This window comes from Capra hircus, chromosome 10 (genome assembly GCF_001704415.2).
Source record: "Capra hircus breed San Clemente chromosome 10, ASM170441v1, whole genome shotgun sequence".
NCBI classification, from domain to species: domain Eukaryota; kingdom Metazoa; phylum Chordata; class Mammalia; order Artiodactyla; family Bovidae; genus Capra; species Capra hircus.
This window is the reverse complement of record NC_030817.1, coordinates 47,176,709-47,198,326: the sequence shown is the minus strand read 5'-3', so window position 1 is coordinate 47,198,326 and position 21,618 is coordinate 47,176,709. Positions and strand designations below refer to the sequence as shown.

At 35.1% G+C, this 21,618-nt stretch overlaps 1 protein-coding gene across 1 annotated transcript in view; it reads right to left on the bottom strand.

The window, feature by feature from the left end:
- Window positions 1-21,618, bottom strand: part of UNC13C (unc-13 homolog C) — a 678,662-nt gene that overhangs the window by 338,216 nt on the left and 318,828 nt on the right. Inside the window, exon 13 of the mRNA XM_005685753.3 lies at window positions 719-888. Coding sequence (XP_005685810.2) covers window positions 719-888 — 170 coding nt within the window. The remainder of the gene's footprint in view (window positions 1-718; window positions 889-21,618) is intronic.

Sequence of the window (21,618 nt, the reverse complement as noted above, 5' to 3'; positions counted from 1 at the left end):
CCACCTTATCTTAAAAATGTAATTAAAACATTTTCAATAATAAGTATATTTTTAGATCATGTCCTTTACAGAAAATGAGGTGATCCGTATCTTTTTACTGTTATTTAAGCCAGCACTAAAGATTCTAGGTTATTATTCAATTATGGGAAAAGTCAAATTAAAACATCTTTATTTAATTCTTGGTACAATAATAAAATTCTATTTTAAAAGTATACTAATTAAACATTCTCATATCTTCATCATCAGAACAAGCATATGGGTAACCAGCTTTGCCTTACTAAAGCCTACTCATATCATCTTTGAAAAATGTCTGAAATATACTTTTTGTTTATTGCCAAAATTCATTAAGGGACTAAAAGGAAATAAGAAATAAGTCAGACATTATTAAGTTACAGGTTATTTGTTTTCTATACATTTGGCAAAGTTCTTTGAAGCTATATTTCATGAATTAAAAATTCAGAATGGAGTAATATTTTTCTCTTAAAAGACACCCATTTGATTCCTTGAAAGACTTTTTCCATCTCAAATTTGTATCTTTCAATAATATTAAGTTTAAATAATTATCACCTTATTTTCTAATGAAACTTACCTAGCTAAAGGCCAAGTAAATGTTCTAGAAAAACACTGGTTATTTTTTACCAACATGGGAATATAATACCTGTCACAGATATTCTGGAATTTTATTTAACATGTTTCAAGTAGATATAAAGATAGTCACCTAAATTGTACCAGACATCCATTTCTCCACTCAGGGTCCTCACTTCTACGATTGTTTGTCCCAGAAAATCATCTGACTCCTTTTTGAAATGTTGCTTCACTCTGGATTTGATGTCATCATCTTCATCCCACACTCTGACTTTGATTCGATCTGTGGAGTTATGGCACTCACTGAAAACAGATGTGGACAAGTTAATAACCATTGCTAACTTCTCTAAATGTCATTTGATGTTACCAATTTGTTTTAAATCTTATCTAATCCAGAAAGGCATACCACATTGCATAGTAAATAGGATTTCCCATGGACCATTCCATCCAAGGGATGGTGTAGATATCAGAGATATTGAAAAAAGGCTGCAATTGTTAAGTAATGTTAATAAGAGAAAGTCCTGCCCCATTCCATTCTATTTCTTTTCACTGAAATACAAATACCTGAATATGTGTCAGAAATCTGTGGGATGCTTTCTCTATGATATACTTCCTGTTTGCAACAGTTATCTATGGCAACATGCCCATGCTCAGAAAAGTATGCATCATAAAGCTAATTTAATTGCAATGGGTGTTGAGAAAGTGGACATTACATAGTCTGCCTAATAAGTTAAAAATCTCAGTTACGCATACAAGATATTGTTAAATGAAGTCATGACATATGGATGCCTAACATGTCTAAAAATTCTCCTTCTATTTTGGCTATATTTCTCCTTATGTTCCTCATCTTCTCAAAACTTAAGCTTGATTAATCCCATTCTTAGATTCCTTTGTAGTTATGGTCCAGATGTTTGACCTGCATTCAAGCAATACCTGAACTCAAATTGAGCAAAGTGAGGCAGTGGTTGTACTGTGTGGTGTTTAATTTTTTGGCAACAAGGATGGTGGTCTTTAGCACTTTGTCATAGAGTCTCTGGTATTTAGTACTGAGGGACAAACAACTGATCAATAGTGGCAAATGTGTGTTGTTGTTTTTTTTTGCAAACAAGCCTCATGATATAATTGGACATTGTTTTTGCACAGTTGATTTAGAGGCTGGCCTCTGGCCTCTTCAAAAATTCTTGAGCAATCTGAGTCTATGAAATAACTTTTTTTTTCTGCATAGAGTGGGCTCTGTTGGCTGCAATGAATAATAATGATTAATGTAATAGTTTTTAAAGAAAGAAGAGAGCTACAATAATAGAACTTAAAATGTGGAATTGACTTTGTGGAGGAGATGATGAGGGCAAGCATTGAAGGTTTAATTACCTCAGGCTTCAAAGCCACTGCATTTTGGAGAGCAATACTGAAATAGCTGGTCAAACTTTTGCTTGCTATACTTTGAAATCGTGACCACATACCAACTCAAGCTTTTTTATTAGTGTGAATGGTATGAGTAAAATTCAGAATATTGGAATATGCTCATGAAGTCTTGCTGCTTTCAAAAATGTACTGTGGTAAACAGAGATGCACTCAAACTATAGCTTGACTGCTCTAAGCAGAGATGAAAGGGAACACAGCTATTTCGAAAGAGGTCACTCTGCTTGTGTCCAACACAACTGAGAATATCACAATTTGGAACTAAACAGGGTTGAGGACTGCCAGCTGCCTTTGTATACAAAATGTATGTATACAAGCAGAGGTTTCTGAGTGCAACTTCAAAAATAGATAAAACAGTTACCCCAGGGTGTTTCGAACACCTTTCTTTAGGAAGTCTCTAAGGGACGGTGAAAGGGAACTTAATGGCAAAGATCAGATTAACGGTGCTGCACCCTGGCATATGGTGTTCCAGGGGAAGAGGCAGCAGCCATTAGGTTAAGAGAAAGGAACTGGTCAGAACAAAGGGGCCAGTGATAATGAGGTAAATTTTCCAGGGGTATGTGATTACTTAAAAATTGTCTTGAAGCTCACCTCCTGGAAGTCTGATAAAACTTCCAGGGCATGGTATTTTTAAGTGTGCCCCGAGGTTGCTACAGGCTTTATTTAAAGAAATTTCTGGGTCCTTGAACTCACAAGCAGTAGGAAGTGCACTCCAGTAGAACCTCTTCCCAGCTAGGAAGACCATAAACCTGGATTTCCTAGGATGGTCCCAATTTATGGTTTCGTAGATACACAATGCTGTTTAATTCTTTTTAGAGCCCTCTTTCATTTACTTTCATATTACACAGCTTCTGCGTAGAATGCAGGCATTGGCACATTGGTCAAGGAAGCCCCACCCCCAACCCCAGATGTAGAAACAAGGACTTGGAGAAAATATATAAAAGAAATTCACCAAGAAGTGCTAAGGCCTGCCAGATTGGCTAGCCAAGTAATGACTTCTGTCGCTAGTATCAGGAAGTGCTGAGTAACCTGCTAAGCAGGACTCTATATTTGCTATGTACCACTGACAGTCATATGCTTCCCTTGTTTCCTCTTACTGAATGAGACTTTTTTTTTTTAGGATACACTGCTTTTATCCTTATTTCTTTTCTCTTTACACTAATACACTGGGGATCTTAGAAGATGATTTATCTTTAATTTATAGACTTAGGAATGGCAAAGAACCAAGCCTGGAAGTGATAAAGAGATTACCCAAAGATCCTAGACTTCATACTAAACCCAGTAACTGTATATAATTTGGGGACCACCTACCTTGGAAGACAGAGGATGGGTTCATTATGTTTAAAGTACATACAGAGATGGAAATACCATGAATAAATATTGAATGCTCAAAGAGGTGGAAGGTGCCAGATACCATAAGTTCATTCAGCCAATAATTTTTCAAGCACTCCTTCCCTTTCCTACTTCTGTGCAATAGCCTAGTCTCCCTTGAAACTAGAGATGACCACTTGACATAGTTCTACAATGAGATATAAGCAACAGTGTTCTGGCTCTGTCTCTTCTATTTTCTTCTTCTATTCCTCTGGAACATGGATGTAGCACATCTTCCACAGAAGATGATAAATGAGGAACATAGATTAAGCTTTTCACTTTGAAGGGATAATAGAGTTACCATTGTTGTTGTTATTTGGTTGCTCAGTTGTGTGTGATTCTTTGCGACCCCATGGACTGTAGCCCACCAGGATCCTCTGTCCATGAGATGTCTCAGACAATGCTGGAAAGGGTTGCTATTTCCTTCTCCATACTAGCCCTCAAACACCCATACCTGGAATTCTTGTTGAATGAAATCTCTTTTTGACTAAGCTACAATCATGGCTTAATAAGAAGTTTAATGAAATTCTAACTGAATCAGTGGGAAAATAATTTAAAAATCTACCAAATTCATTTTGTTTGATTATATACAAAATGGTTTAAAATGTTCAATTTATTAACTCTTACTGTTTTTATACTTGCTGTGTTTTATGTCATCCCTTAACTAGTTAGCATGTGTTTCACAAACTTTGACTTTTATGAAAATACAAAGGTTTATTATTTAGATGGGAAACTGTGTGCTCATTTAGGAAAATCTGACAAAGATTTTTTACACACAAGAGAAAAATCTATCACACATAATTCCCATTAAATCTTACTCTATTAGATCATTTCCACCTTGATTAATGAGCTGACAAAGATCCCTGTTTTAGTTCGCCAGCTTGCGATCTGCCTTTCCTATAAGAGGAGAATAAGGTATTTTGCTGCACAAACTCTTGGTAAATAAAGCAAGCACTGTTAGGACAATTTGCATTGTACTTTTTTCTTAACTAAAAACAATGTGCATCTTAAAGAGTAGTTAATATGCTCAATTTTATGTTTTTTCATTATTAAAGACAGGAATTGCTTTTGTTTCCATGGGAGTAAGTTATTTTATTCATCCCCAAGTTAAAGCAAAGCATTTCACTCTTTAGAACTCAGGATTATTACGTGTGTTTATGTTCCGTTTTGCCTTTATTTCTGTTTTCAATTTGCAGGTACCCTAATCTCTGCACAGGCAATCACTATTTGGCCAATTTTCTCTTGGCAGCCATTCAAAAGGCTAATTTCTTTATAATTACTTATACCAAATTTTCAAATGGTCTCACTGCAATTTTTTTTTTTTTAGATTTAGTTTCCTGCATATAGTCCAAATACATATCTCCTATAATTTAAGGCAAAATAAAGACAAAAAGCAAATAAAAAAAACAAACAAAAATAAACCCCAAACCCAAGTTATCAAAGTTTAACCTATCCTGAGAAGGGCTGTTTAGCCTAAAGAGATGCTCATGAATTTCATAAAGCCAATAAAGCGTGATTTCAATAGGACAACAATCTCTTGCTCAGTCATCCTCTGATGGGAAGTCATTATGAAAGTAGTATATAAGCAAAGAGTCATTCAAAAATGAGAATTGTATCTATAGTTGAACTAGTTATAATGAAGCAACTAAAATAATCTCACATAGCAACTATACCAAGAAAAAAACTAATAGTAAATGAAGTTGCAATTAAAATCATATTTTTTAAGAGTCTGTAAAATTCTAGCTATATATTTTAAGTATAGTAAATGAAATTTCTATAACATTTTAAATGTCATTGTGTCAGATTTTGTTAATTGATACATAAAATAGATATTTAATGTATATATAAATCTGAGTTTATATACATATATACACATATATATGCATTGAAACAATCTGTAAGGTTATATTCAAAATATAGGTGATAAGATTAGTGAAATTTTTTTAGTCTATTATCTTTTTCTGTTATAATCAACAAAATTTTGTATTTTTAAAAATCTAACAATTATAAATAATCTCTTTCAACTCAAGCTGGAAGGCAGGGAATTGATTGAAAAAATCATCAGCCAGAAACTTGTAAGAGCCATCCAGAGGCAAAGTAGCAGCAGCCTTTCAAACAGTAATTAAATTCTCTAGTTGAAGCTTAATTCTTTAAACTCTGACCCATGAGATGGAAATATGTGAGACACTTGATGCATACATTTCCTCTCAATGATTTATTATGAATTATGTAACCTTCCAGCATAGGTGTCTTGTTATTGAATCAAGAGCCCTAACCCTATTATCTTTCGATTGTATTAGAGCAGATAGACAAACTCTAAGTTCAAAACCAGTGCCAGGGCACGGTGAATTTTCCCACTACATTTATCAAGAGCATTCACTTATGGGAATTTGAACTGACCAAAAAAAAAGAAAAGAAAGAAGAAAGCACCAGTCCTCAATACGTCCCTTTTGTTTAAGCTTTTCTGATGGTTTTCTATGTAGTAATCGGATGTTGCAGATCTATTCTAGTACTGTGACAGATCAAAGAACCAAAGGACAAAGATGCCCCAATCTTCTACGATACACCAGTTTCCCTGCCCCACCTTACAGCCCTACAACTGGATCATTAATACCTCAAAGCCCTTCGTTCTCTTTTTATATCTAATGTTTCGTTCACAGGTACTCATTGCAGATAAACATTTTAATAGCTGTTTTAAGTATTATTTGACATTAAAGATGATAAAATATTAGTTATGTTAAAGTAATAAAAGTAAGAAATTTGCTTCTTTAGAAAAATAATTTGTGTCAATTTTGCTATGCAAAGAGAGACAACTTACGGAGAGAAATCAGAAAACAGGAAGGTCTATATGATACCACTTATATGTGAAATCTAGAAAACAAACTAGAGAAGAACAAAATAGTGCTTACCAGGGACCTAGAAGGTGGGGAAATAGGAGAGATGATATTTAAAAGTACAAAATAGTAGCTAAATGAGTCCTAAAGACCTAATGCACAGTAAAATGAATACAGACAATGATATTATATTATACTCATCAAATCTGCCAAGAGACTAGATCTTAATAATACCCATGACAAAAAGGTAATGATAATCATGATACGTGATAGAGGAGCTAGTTAATGGCAACCACATTATAGTATACATGTATCAAATCAACCTGCTGTTCCTTAAATTTATATGCCAAATATAATTTTATTAAAAAGCAACGGCATAAATAGAAAACAGAAGGATGAAATTACTGTCTCAAAAAATAGGAGAAACATAAATGAGTGTGAGTATAAGATTGTGTGTAATAAGGATAGTTTCTATTCACCAATTCCCTTGGTTCACCAAACATTTTTCCAGCTGAGACACTTTTTTCATTGTGTCTCTGAGGGCAAGGATGTCTCTTCCCTAGTACTCTAGCTGATGAACATCTACCTGCCTCTCAATACCTGATAAAAGATCACCTCTGTATGAAAATTCCCTAAGAAACATTTTTTTCAGTCCCTAGCACCTAGAGCAATTAGATATGAAAAAATTATTTACCAAAAATATAAGAAAATACCATTGGTCAGAGAAATCATACTCTTCATATTATTGTTCTTTAACTATTACAAATGTGCATATTCCAATTAGTGGCTACTTGTATAGCTGAAAATTAACCATTTGCTTGAAGTTGGGAGAAAGATTCACTTTGGAAAAATGTTTGACATTTATTGGACATTGGATTCAAGGCATTATCTTTCTAAATCTGACTTTTCTTTAAGTGATGACATGCATTTTGTTTTCTTAAACTAACTTGTCTGAAGATAAACTGTGTGTCAGTGATCTGTAGGGCAGAAGATAGTCAGTTCAGTTCAGTGGCTCAGTCATGTCTAACTCTTGGTGACTCCATGGACTGCAGCATGCCAGGCTTCCCTGTCCATAACCAACTCCCAGAGCTGAGTTGGTGATGCCATCCAACTATCATCCTCTGTCGTCCCCTTCTCCTCCTGCCTTCAATCTTTCCCAATATCAGGGTCTTTCTAAGCGAGTTAGCTCTTCGCATCAGGTGGCCAAAGTATTGGAGTTTCAGCCTCAGCATCAGTCCTTTCAATGAATATTCAGGACTGATTTCCTTTAGGATGGACTGGTTGGATCTCCTTGCAGTCCAAGGGACTCTCAAGAGTCTTTTCCAATGCCACAGTTCAAAAGCATTAATTCTTTGGCGCTCAGCTTTCTTTATAGTCAAACTCACATCCATACATGACTACTGGAAAAACCAAAGCTTTGACTAGACGGACCTTTGTTGGCAAAGTAATGTCTCTGCTTTTTAATATGCTGTCTAGGTTAGTCATAAATTTCCTCCCAAGAAGCAAGTGTCTTTTAATTTCATGGCTGCAGTCACCATCTGCAGTGATTTTGGAGCCCAGAAAAATAAAGTCTGACACTGTTTCTACTGTTTCCCCGTCTATTTCCCATGAAGTGATGGGACCAGATGCCATGATCTTAGTTTTCTGAATGTTGAGTGTTAAGCCAACTTTTTCACTCTCCTCTTTCACTTTCATCAAGAGGCCCTTTAGTTGTTTGCTTTCTGTCATAAAGGTGGTGTCATCTGCATATCTGAGGTTATTATTATTTCTCCCAGCAATGTTGATTCCAGCTTGTGCTTCATCCAGCCCAGTGTTTCTCATGATATACTCTGCATATAAGTTAAATAAGCAGGGTGGCAATATACAGTCTTGACGTACTCCATTCCCTATCTGGAACCAGTCTGTTGTTCCATGTCCAGTTCTGTTGCTTTGTGACCTGCATACAGATTTCTCAAGAGGCAGGTCAGGTGGTTTGGTATTCCCATCTCTTGAAGAATTTTCCACAGTCTGTTGTGATGCACACAGTCAAAAGCTTTGGCATAGTCAATAAAGCAGAAATAGGTGTTTTTCTGGAACTCTCTTGCTTTTTCAATGATCCAACGGATGTTGGCAATTTGATCTCTGGTTCCTCTGCCTTTTCTAAATCCAGCTTGAACATCTGAAAGTTCATGGTTCACATATTGTTGAAGCCTGGGTTGGAGAATTTTGAGCATTACTTTACTAGCACGTGAGATGAGTGCAATTGTGCAGTAGTTTAAGCATTCTTTGGCATTGCCTTTCTTTGGGATTGGAACAAAAACTGACTTTTTCCAGTCCTGTGGCCGCTGCTGAGTTTTCCAAATTTGCTGGCATATTGAGTGCAGCACTTTTACAGCATCATCTTTCAGGTTTTGAAACAGCTCAACTGGAATTCCATCATCTCCGCTAGCTTTGTTCATAGTGATGCTTCTCCTTACTGCCAAATTCAGACTTATATTGAAGAAAGTAGGGAAAACCTGACGATCATTCAGGTATGACCTAAATCAATCCCTTACTATTATACAGTGGAAAGACAAATAGATTCAAGGGATTAGATTTGATAGACAAAATATCTGAAGAACTATGGGCAGAGGTTCCTGACATTGTATAGAAGACAGGGATCAGCACCATCCCCAAGAAAAAGAAATGCAAAAAGCAAAATGGCTGTCTGAGGAGGCCTTACAAATAGCTGTGAAAAGAAGGGAAGCAAAAAGCAAAGGAGAAAAGGAAAGATATACCCATTTGAATGCAGAGTTCCAAAGTATAGCAAGGAGAGATAAGAAAGCTTTCCTTAGTGATCAATGCAAAGAAATTGAGGAAAACAATAGAATGGGAAAGACCAGAGATATCTTCAAGAAAATTAGAGATACTAAGGGAACATTTCATGCAAAGATGGACACAATAAAGGACAGAAATGGTATGGACCTAACAGAAGCAGAAGATATTAAGAAGCAGCAGCAAGAATAAGAATTACTACACAAAAAAGATCCCCATGACCCAGATAATGACAATGGTATGATCACTCACCTAGGGCAAAAGATAATGTAACTGTAACGAGCCGGAACAGTATATGTTTCCACTGCTTTATTGTCTTATTCTACCTCTGATATCCCAAGGTCTATGCTTTATATGGTAAGTTGTCCTTTTCATCTTACTTTCAAGCCAGTGTTCATAGGCATAATGGAGTAATAACATAACCAACTTGAAAAAAAGATCTGCCTGATTTAAATTCGATTTGAGCCATTTACTAGCAATATGGTTTTAGGCAAGTTATGTGATTACATTGGGCTTTCAAGGCCAATCTATAAAACTATTATAGAACATCAATAATAATCTTTTAAACATGATTAAATATATAAAAAAACACAGAATTATGCTTGGCACTTAGAAGGCTTTAACTATACTAGCTAACTAATACAGCTAATTACATAATTCAAACATATATTTTGCTTTAATAGCAAAGGCCCAGTTACTGCAAATTTCTAAAACAGGGAAATTTTTAGTTAGCCTAATCATCAAAACACTGAAAATTAAATACTTGATGCATACTGATATAGAAAAATTTTATTCAACTGCTAAAACAATGTTTTAGATGAAAATTTTTATCAGAGGACTCTCTTCTTTTTCCATTGATCTATATGTCTGTCTTTATGATAGTACCACAGTATTTCAATAACAGTAGCCACCCAGTCATGTCCAACTCTTTGGTGACTCCATGGATCCTCTGTCCATGAGATTACCAAGGCAAGAATACCAGAGTGAGTTGCTATTTCCTTCTCCAGGGGATCTTCCCAAACCAGGGAGTGAACCCATGTCTCCATGTCTTCTGCACTGAAGGTGGATTCTTTACCACTGAGCCACTAGGGAACTGATTTTTTTTTTTTCTCCTTAAAAAATTTTAAGTGTAAGGTACAGTATTGTTGGGTATAAGTACACAGTTTATAGCAGATCCTCAAACTTCTCTTGCTTAATTGAAATTCTGTGCCTATTTATTAGTAAACTCCCATTTCTCACTCCCTCTAGCCTCCAAAACCATCATTTTGGTCTATGATTCTGTTACTATTACTATTTCAAATATCTCATAAGAGTAGAATAATGCAGTATTTGTCTTTTTGTAACTAGCATAACATCTTTAAAGTTCATCCTTATTGACACATATTGTAGAATTTCCTTCTTTTGTAAGGATGAATAATATCACATTGTATGTACATATCACATTTTCATTATTCATTCACCTGTCCTCGGACAGTGAGGTTGTTTCCACATCTTGTCTATTGTGAATAACACTGAATGTGGAAGTACTAATAACTCCTTGAGATTCTGATTTCAGTTCTTTTGGATATATGCCCAGAAGCCAGATTGCTGGATTATATGCTAGTTTTATTTTCAAAATTTTGAGTAAACTCCATACTGTTTTCCATAGCAGCTGCACCATTTAGCATTCCCACCAACAGTGGAAAGGTTCACACAAGGGGGAAAAGATGGATAGGAACTGAAACCACAGAGGAAAGTCCCACCCAGCAGGAGACTGAAACATGGAAGAGACCCCGGCATCATGCTGATGCTCTGCAAGGCAGAGAGGGAAGGAAAAAACATACTCTGGCTTCTCCCATTCTCCCACCTTTGATCTTACGGCAATGCTTTCTCATAGCGAAATCTAGTCGGCAGGAAATCTGGCCTTCAGAGTTCAGTTCCCTGACATAAAGAACATACCAAAGACATTTCAGGGAATAAAAGGTATAGCTAACCGGTAAATGACCAGCATATATGCCAAACTCATGTAGAAAACGCCATAAAGAAATATGTTACTTAATTCAAAGTATTTCTTTGCTTCTCTCCAGCACTGCTTTTAGCACTGGCTTGTCCTTCCCTGACAGCTCTTAACATTTGCACTGTCATAGATAAAACTCCTTAATGCTAAAAGCATTTTTTAAAGAGTATTTCATTTAATTTCCTTATTTGAGGAAAGGAAACTGATAGAGAATAATACATATTTTTTGTAATAACACAATGAGTGATTTGGAAAGAAAATAATGAGTACAAAAGTGCTTTGAAAAGATAACAGTGCTTTAAAATAGGAACCATTTTATTATCATTAATATGATAGCCACTCTGTATACATATACGGATGCTTTAAAACTTTAAAAAAAATATTGTGTTTTCACAAAGATGGAACATCCCTCTACCAATTTCCACTGCAATAAGAACAATTTATATCACACTGTATTCAGTGCCCTACTTCACTCATTGAATGTTACTGTCAATATTTTAATGGAATTATATTGTTAATGTTAGTTTTTTACCTTTAAAAGGTTTGATACTTGATGGATATAATTGTATTTAATTTTACAAATGCTCCACATGCCATTTAGAATCTTTATAAATTATGTCCATCCTGACATATTCACATGTACATCATTCTTTTTAATGATTATATGATATATTCAATTATATGATGTATCCTAGTTGAATTCATCCCCTATAGTAGATAGTAGGTTGCTATTTAGGTGGCTTCCAATATACTACTGCAGGGCTATTGTAAAAATATTCTAGTCTGAGAAATCAGTAAAAGTGGATTTTTTAGCTTGGAAATTATGTCAGTTACACATATCTGTATATCTGCTTGCAAAACAGGAGACCCAGGTTCAATCCCTGGGTTGGGAAGATGGCTCAGAGAAGAGAATGGCTATCCACTCCAGTATTCTTGCCTAGAGAATTCCATGGACAGAGGAGCCTGGTGGGCTACAGTCCATGCGGTTTCAAAGAGTTGGACATGACTGAGCAACTAACACATACACACATTACTTCTGCAGAAAGCACATATGTGTTTGTACTTATACCTGTTTCTCTATACAATCATTAGTATTGAATACTATCACTTTTTAATCTTTGCTAATCAGAAAATTTAAATATACTCTCTCATAATGACTTTTAGGGAGCACATCTTTTATATATGAATGACATATGTATATACAACATGTGTACAATATTGTCCTCTTTCCCACACCAGTTCAATTAAAAAGGAGGAGAAAAAAAAAAAACTAATGAAAAATTCCCTCCTCCAAAGAGACCTTTAAAGAGCTTATGATTATTTTTTGCCAGAGACAAAGGGTTAAATTAAATAGCCAGAATTTGTCCCTGGCAAGAAAACAGAATCAGTCAGCATGAATTTTTATAGGCACTTAAGTAAACTTTTTCTTAAATTCTCCCCTTCACTCTTTGCTAGAAAAGAACAACTGTTATTCTCTAGAGGAACTCTGGAGCAATAACTGGAAAGTCAGCAGCAAACTGAAGTTATACCAACTGCCTGATCAGACCTTATCTAAATACCACACTTGAAGCAGAAGCAGTGATCATAAAGGTAAATACTATTAACTAATATCCCTCTCAATCCAAACATCAGCAACACAGCAAAAGTGCACAGGCCTGTGGAAGACCTGCAGGCCTGTGGAAGACTGCACAAATGACCAAGGCATTGCTTAAAAAAAAAAAAAAGAAGAAGAAGAACAAGAAATTTAGGAAAGGCTGCCTTCCAATTGACTTTTCCACTTAAATCTAAGCTCAACCAATTATCGGGAATACGACATTCAAGCTTAAGAACTTGCAAATAGTAATGCTGGGAATCAGACCTCTCCTTCTTTTGCTGGATGTTATGGAAAATACAAAGAGATGCAATTCAAAGAGAAAAGAAATAGCACATTGCTGAAGCCACTCGACAGCACCTGTGTTATTTTGACTCTTGTCCTCATTATAGTAACAACTTTTCATCATTAAAATATAAACTCAAATGTCTTGAAAATTAGATTTGGATCTACTTAACTATGAACATTTAGCCAAAAATTTACATTAAAAGACATACACTTGAATATTTTCAGACTCTCAAAAGGATCCAGTTAAATCAACCATGTGAGCGTGCATGCACGTGCATGCTCATGCTCAGTCATATCTGACTCTTTGTGACCCAGTGGACTGTGGCTTGCCAGGCACCTCTGTCCATGGAATTTTCCAAGCAAGAATAGTAGAGTGGATTGCCATTTCCTTCGCCAGGCGGGTCTCCCTGACCCAGGGATTGAACACATGTCTTCTGAGTCTCCTACACTGGCAGGCAGATTCTTTACCACTGCGTCACCTGGGAAATGAATCAACTACAAACATAGCTTAAGTAAAAAAAAAAAAAGTATAAAAAGCACTATACTCCAGATGATATAAATGTATAACTGATTATTCAGATAGAATTAATTTCAAAAGAAGATATTACTGTAGGCTGAACCATATGAAATTTTAATTTTTATAGGTCAAAAAAAATTATCAGAAATTTCATGTGGCTTGATCTAGCCATAACTACTAGCTCCATATAAAAAGATCTTGTTTATGTCCTAATTGAAAATCCACTTTGTACTTGGCAAGTATGAGAAACTCTATGAGATTAAAAAGTGAGTGCATTTATAAAACCTAGTCTGATCATTAATCAAGATACTGAAGAAATTAGTGATGGTGGTATGAAAAGGCAAATAAAGAAAAGCACTAAATAACAATGATATTCAAGATTTACTAAATTGAAGTCACTGGAGAATGGCACTGATCCTAAAGAAAATATTTGAAGAGATAATAGCTGAAAGCTTCCTTAATATGGGAAAGGAAATAGTCAACCAAGTCCAGGAAGTACAGAGAGTCCCAGGAAGGATAAACCCGAGGAGGAATGCCTCAAGACACACAGTAATCAAACTGACAAAAATTAAAGGCAGGGATAAAATATTAAAAGCAACAATGGAAAAATGACAAGTAACTTTCAAGGGAACTCCCATCAGGCTATCAGCTGATTTCTCAACAGATACTCTACAAGCCAGAAGGGAATGGTATGATATATGTAAAGTGATGAAAGGGAAGAACCTACAACCAAGACTCTACCCAGCAAGACTTGTATTCAGAAATTATGGAAAAATCAAAAGCTTCTCAGACAAGCAAAAGTTAAGAGAATTCAGCACTACCAAACCAGCTTTACAGCAAATGTTAAAGGGACTTCTCAAGGCAGGAAACATAAGAGAAGGTAAAGACCTATAGAAAATAAACCTAAAACAATTAAGAAAACAGTGATAGGATCAAATGAACCAACTAAAAGACACAGACTAGCTAGGTGGATGAAAACATGTGCAATGCACGCACTTCCAATGTCCACATAACTCTGCTTGACCCCCCTCCCCAAAATTGTATGTAGTCTATACTGTTAGAGAAATCATGTTCCCATTATGGCTTGCAATTATAATTATTTTTTATTTTTTGTCTGTCTACTGATTGTGAAAACTGATAAACATCTTTCACTATTGTGATTATGTAACTATGACTCACTTAATACCACTGTATCATGATTGGTCAACAGAAAAATAAGAGAACTCTATATCACCAAAATTACAATAGAAAAACCTGTAATCACTTTGTAAAATCCAGATGCATATCAGAATTATGCTGGAATGTTTTGAAAAATACAAATGCCCAGGTATTTCTTTTTCTCCAGAGTTCCAAATATGTTCCTAGTGAGTAGCTATCTTTAACAACAACTGGACTAAACAATGGTCCTTTACTTTTATCTAGTTTGTTTCACTTTTTCTATTTCATATTCAGTGATCCCATTTAATTAGGTTTATGTTTACCACTTTCTCCACCTATTTTATTTTTTTTAATTTAAATTTATTTATTTTAATTGAAGGCTAATTACTTTACAATATTGTATTGGTTTTGCCATACGTCAACATGAATCCGCCATGGGTATATACATGTTCCCCATCCTGAACCCTCCTCCCACCTCCCTCCCCATACCATCCCTCTGGTTTATCCCAGTGCACCAGCCCCAAGCATCCTGTATCAAACCTGGACTGGTGATTCATTTCTTATATGATATTATACATGTTTCAATGCCATTTTCCCAAATCATCCCACCCTCACCCTCTCCCACAGAGTCCTAAAGACTGTTCTATACATCTGTGTCTCTTTTGCTGTCTCACATACAGGGTTATCATTACCATCTCTCTAAATTCCATATATATGCATTAGTATACTGTATTGGTGTTTTTATTTCTGGCTTGCTTCATTCTGTATAATAGGCTCCGGTTTCATCCACCTCATTAGAACTGATTCAAATGTATTCTTTTTAACAGCTGAGTAATACTCCATTGTGTATATGTACCACAGCTTTCTTATCCATGCAGCTGCTGATGGACATCTAGGTTGCTTCCAGGTCCTGGCTATTATAATCAGTGCTGTGATGAACATTGGGGTACACGTGTCTCTTTCAATTCTGGTTTCCTCATTGTGTATGCCCAGCAGTGGGATTGCTGGGCCATAAGGCAGTTCTATTTCCAGTTTTTTAAGGAATTTCCACACTGTTCTCCATAGTGGCTGTACTAGTTTGCCTTCCACCAACAGTGTAAGAAGGTTCCCTTTTCTCCCCACCCTCTCCAGCATTTATTGCTTGTAGACTTTTGGATTGCAGCCAATCTGACTGGCATGAAATGGTACCTCATTGTGGTTTGATTTGCATTTCTCTGATAATGAGTGATGTTGAGCATCTTTTCATGTGTTTGTTAGCCATCTGTATGTCTTCTTTGGAGAAATGTCTATTTAGTTCTTTGGCCCATTTTTTGACTGGGTCATTTATTTTTCTGGAATTGAGCTGCAGGAGTTGCTTGTATATTTTTGAGATTAGTTGTTTGTCAGCTGCTTCATTTGCCATGATTTTCTCTCATTTTGAAGGCTGTCTTTTCACCTTGCTTATAGTTTCCTTTGTTGTGCAGAAGCTTTTAATTTTAATTAGGTCCCATTTGTTTATTTTTGCTTTTATTTCCAAATTCTGGGAGGTGGGTCACAGAGGATCCTGCTGTGATTTATGTCGGAGAGTGTTTTGCCTATGTTCTCCTATAGGAGTTTTATAGTTTCTGGTCTTACATTTAGATCTTTAATCCATTTTGAGTTTATTTTTGAGTTTGGTATTAGAAACTGTTCTAGTTTCATTCTTTTACAAGTGGTTGACCAATTTTCCCAGCACCACTTGTTAAAGAGATTGTCTTTAATCCACTGGATATTCTTGCCTCCTTTGTCAAAGATAAGGTTTCCATAGGTGCATGGATTTATCTCTGGGCTTTCTATTTTTTTCCATTGATCTATATCTCTATGTCTTCTTGCCAGTACCATACTGTCTTGATGACTGTGGCTTTGTAGTAGAGCCTGAAGTCAGGCAGGTTGATCCCTCCAGTTCCATTCTTCTTTCTCAAGATTGCTTTGGCTATTCGAGGTTTTTTGTATTTCCATACAAATTGTGAAATTATTCGTTCTAGCTCTGTGAAAAATACCGTTGGTAGCTTGATAGGGATCACATTGAATCTGTAGATTGCTTTGGGCAGTATACTCATTTTCACTATATTGATTCTTCCAATCCATGAACAGGATATATTTCTCCATCTATTAGTATCCTCTTTGATTTCTTTCACCAGTGTTTTATAGTTTTGTATGTATAGGTCTTTTGTTTCTTTAGGTAGATATATTCCTAAGTGTTTTATTCTTTTCATTGCAATGGTGAATGGAAATGTTTTCTTAATTTCTCTATTTTCTCATTAGTAGTGTATAGGAATGCAAGGGATTTCTGTGTGTTGATTTTATATCCTGCAACTTTACTATATTCATTGATTAGCTCTAGTAATTTTCTGGTGGAGTCTAGGGTTTTCTATGTAGAGGATCATGTCATCTGCAAACAGTGAGAATTTTACTTCTTTTCCAATCTGGATTCCTTTTATTTCATTTTCTGCTCTGATTGCTCTGGCCAAAACTTCCAAAACTACATTGAATAGTATTGGTGAAACTGGGAACCCTTGTCTTGTTCCTGACTTTAGGGGCAATGCTTTCAATGTTTTACCATTGAGGATAATGTTTGCTGTGGGTTTGTCATATATAGCTTTTATTATGTTGAGGCATGTTCCTTCTATTCCTGCTTTCTAGGGAGTTTTTTTTATCATAAATGGATGTTGAATTTTGTCAAAGGCTTTCTCTGCATCTATTGAGATAATCATATGGCTTTTATTTTTCAATTTGTTAATGCGGTGTATTACATTGATTGATTTGGGGATATTGAAGAATCCTTGCATCCCTGGGATAAAGCCCCCTTGGTCATGGTGTATGATATTTTTAATGTGTTGTTGGATTCTGTTTGCTAGAATTTTGTTAAGGATTTTTGCATCTATGTTCATCAGTGATATCTACCTATTTTAATATTCTTTCTTGAGCCTTTATCAAGAGTAGTAGAAAACCTTTAGTATACTTATATATAAATATGTATTATATACATAGTTTAGAAAACTTATGAATTTTTGCCTAACTAAAAAATTTGACGTTTTTATTTCACTTGTTTTACTTAGTATGAATACAATGCTAGATTTTTAATTAAAAAATATATGTGCAACAAACAACAAAGGTTTACTGTATAGCACATAGAAATATATTCAATTTCTTATAATAAGAAAAAATAGAAAATAATTTCAAAAATAACATATGTGTGTATATACAGCTGAATCACCTTGATGTGCATCTGAAACACTGTAAGTCAACTATACTTCAATAAAATATATATATTAAGAAAAAATATACAGTGTCTCATTTTTGAAGTAATTATCCCAATACATGAACTTAGTTATTTTATATTAGTAAGGTTTCATAAAATAACAATCTATAATATTGATAATCTATAATATCAAAAAGGGTATTATATATCATTTTCTAATAAGAAATGCTAAATGTCCCCTCAGAGTTAGTGGCAATTTTCCATCCTGTTTTCTTAATTTTGCTCTTACCCCTGTCAAAACTGGGTCATAGTAAAAGCTCAAAAGGTTATTCTACTGCTTATTTCAAGGCTTTAAATAAGTTAAAATACATTTTGTCCCCTTTACTATCCCTTCAAATCCAACTGTAATCAAAAGTTACTAGGTAGAGACATAAAACTGAAAGTAAAAAACACATCATGAAGACAAGATGCATTGACAAGGGTTCCTTTGAAAGGAAAACACATACTGGTGATGCTTAAAAAAGTAAATACCTGAATTCACCAAATAATGCTCAAGCTGCTGACACAGAGAAGAAAGACATACCTTTAGAATTTCTTGGGAAAATTAACACTGAAGGGAGAGGAAGGAGGGAAAATAAAGGGTGAAACAACAGTGCAAATAAACAATTATGTCTATAAATACTTAAAGACATGTTATAAACATTTATAGACACACTCATTGGTAAGAAATTCACTTTAGAAGTTATCATTTGGAAATAACCATTAAGCAGATTTTTAGGCTTACTGTATACTCAACATTATTTTAGGAGATCCTCACCATCAAATAACTCAATACCTAGGTTGGAAAACAACACTGACATTTATATAAAACAGGCATGAAAATCATTAAAGACTTTATCAAAAGTGCTCTGAAGTGTAGTATAACTAACAAGGAAACCTGTCACTGCAAGTAGACTTGCTAAGATGGCACATTGCTTTAATTTTGAGTAATGACTTTTTATACAGAAATCAATGAGTAGCTATGAAAATTTTATAACATTATTATGTACCAATTAGATCTTCTAGAAGGCCTGAGTAAGAGAGTCAAGCAATCAAGGGGCTTTTGGCTCTACTACTTATAACTTCAAGAATACAAGGAAGAACTATACAAAAAAGATCTTAATGACCCAGATAACCACAATGGTGTGATCACTCACCGCTTGAGAAAACTTTTTTTCTTGAAAGTATATGCCCATTTGAGGAGTTACTCATAAGCTTTCATAGCTGCTCTGTTTATAGTAGCTAAAGACGGAAAAAAAAACTCAAGCATTCATCAATATGTGACTAGATATATGAGTTTTATATGCATAGACTGAGATACTCTTGTATGGAAAGAAATGTACTATATTGGTATATACATTGAACTTAGGTAGATCTCAGAATAATTAGGCTGAGTGAAAGAATTCAGGAAAAAATAAGAGTATGTGCAGTATAAATCCATTTATATAAAATTATAAAAATGAAAATGAATTATATAAGACATCAAATCAGTGGCTGGCCAGGGGAGAAGGTTTCAATAAAGGGAAATAATAGGGGAAAGTCATGGAAAAGAAGTCCAGGAAAATTTTTGGAGGTGATGGATGTTTCAGTTATATTGATTGTGGTGGTACGGTTACATGAATGAAAACAGATGCCAAAACCTAATCAATTATACATTTGAAATATATGCAGTTACTTGTATGTCAGTTATATCTCAAGGGGTTGTACCACTTTATTTTCTCAATGGCAATAAAGTAATTCCAGTTCCTCCACATCCTGGCTAATACTTGCCCATACTAGCATAAAGGTCTACAAGAAACAACAGGAAATGTACTTTTGTAAAGTTCTTACACTGTGTGATAACTGGTATATTATCACTGGTAGACTGACTGTAATAAAGATATATACTATATTCAATACCCATTTATGATTAAGAAAAAAAAAAAACACTCTCCAGAAAGTGGGCATAGAGGGAACATACCTGAACATAATAAAGGCTATATAGGACAAACCCAAAGCAACATCATTCTCAATGATGAAACACTGAAAGCATTTCCTCTAAGATCAGGAATAAGATAAGGATGTTCATTCTCTCCACTTTTATTGAATGTAGCTTTGGAAGCCCTAGCCATAGCAATCACAGAAGAAAAATAAATTAAAGAAATCCAAATTGGAAAGGAAGTAGTAAAACTGCTGCTGTATGCAGTCTGCGTTTTTATACATGATATGATACTACACATAGAAAATCCGAAAGACACTATCAGAAAACTACTAGAGCTCATCAGCAAATTTGGCAAAGTTTCAGGATACAAAATTAATACACAGGAATACCTTACATTTCTATACACTAACAACAAAATATCAGAAACAGGAATTAAGGAACCAATTCCATTTGCCACTGCATCAAAAAGTATAAGATATTAGGGATAAACCTACATAAGGAGGGAAAAGACCTGTACTTAGTGAAACTACAAAATGCTAATGAAAGAAATCAAAGATGGCACAAACAGATGGAGAAATATACCATGTTCTTGGATTGAAAGAATCAGTATTGTTAAAATGACTGCACTACCCAAAGTATTCTACAGATTGAATGCAATCCCTGTCAAATTACCAACAGCATTTTTCACAGCATAAGAAAAAAAAAAATTAGTTTGTACGGAAACACAAAAGATCCTGAATAGCAAAAGCAATCTTGAGAAAAAAAAAAAATGGAACTGGAAGAATCATGTGTTCTGACTTCAGACTACACTACAAAGCTACAGTAATCAAAACAGTATGATTCTGGTACAAAAACATACAGATAGATCAATGGAACAGGATACAAAAAGTCCAGAGATGAACCCACATATCTATGGTCACCTAATCTCTGACAAAGAAGGCAAGACTATACAATGAAGAACAGACAATCTCTTTAATAAGTGGTGCTGGGAAAATGAGACAGTTACAGGTAAAAGAATAAAATTAGAACTTTCTCAAACATCATACACAAAAATAGACGCAAAATTGGTTAAAAATCTAAATGTAAGGCTATGACTGTAACCCACCAGGCCACTCTGTCCATGGAATTTTCCAGGCAAGAAGAGTGGAGTTGCCATTTCCTTCTCCAGGAGATCTTCCTGACCCAGGGATCAAACCCACATCTCTTGTGTCTCCTGCATTAGCAGGTGGATTCTTACCCAACTGCACCACTTGGGAAACCTTAAGTCTAGATACTATACAACTCTTAAAGGAAAACAAAGGCAGACACTCTCTGATAAAAATGGCAGGAAGACCTTTTTGATTCACCTACAATAATGAAAATAAAACTAAAAATAAACAGATTGGACCTAATTAGATTTGTTGTTCATATTTATCTCAGTGTCTGTAGCACCTAAGAGAGTGACTCACACATAATGTTCATTGAATGAATTATTTTTCTAAAGATGGTTGGAGCTGATACTGACACACATAGAAATGCCTGGAAAGCTGGACTTAATATTGCAGGGTTCTAGGTCAGTAGAGAGCTACATGCTTCCAGTGTGGCTGCAGTTAGCACAACCATGTGAATCTCATCTATCTGCCTTCAAAATTGTTGGTCCTCATGTGGGACACATCCAAGGGACAAGCGGATGAATGAAATAGAGGTTGACTGGTTGTACTGCTTGAGTCTTGAAAATGGTATATAAATCCAGATGATTCCATCTGCCTTTACTAGATATATTCTATTTAGATGGAATTGCTTCAATCCACAGGCTCAAATTAGTCACCAGGAGACCAACATGACTTGCATAGTTCGTTTTACAAACATAAGAAGGCTAATTACCTAAAAGTGCAAAGAATCTCCCT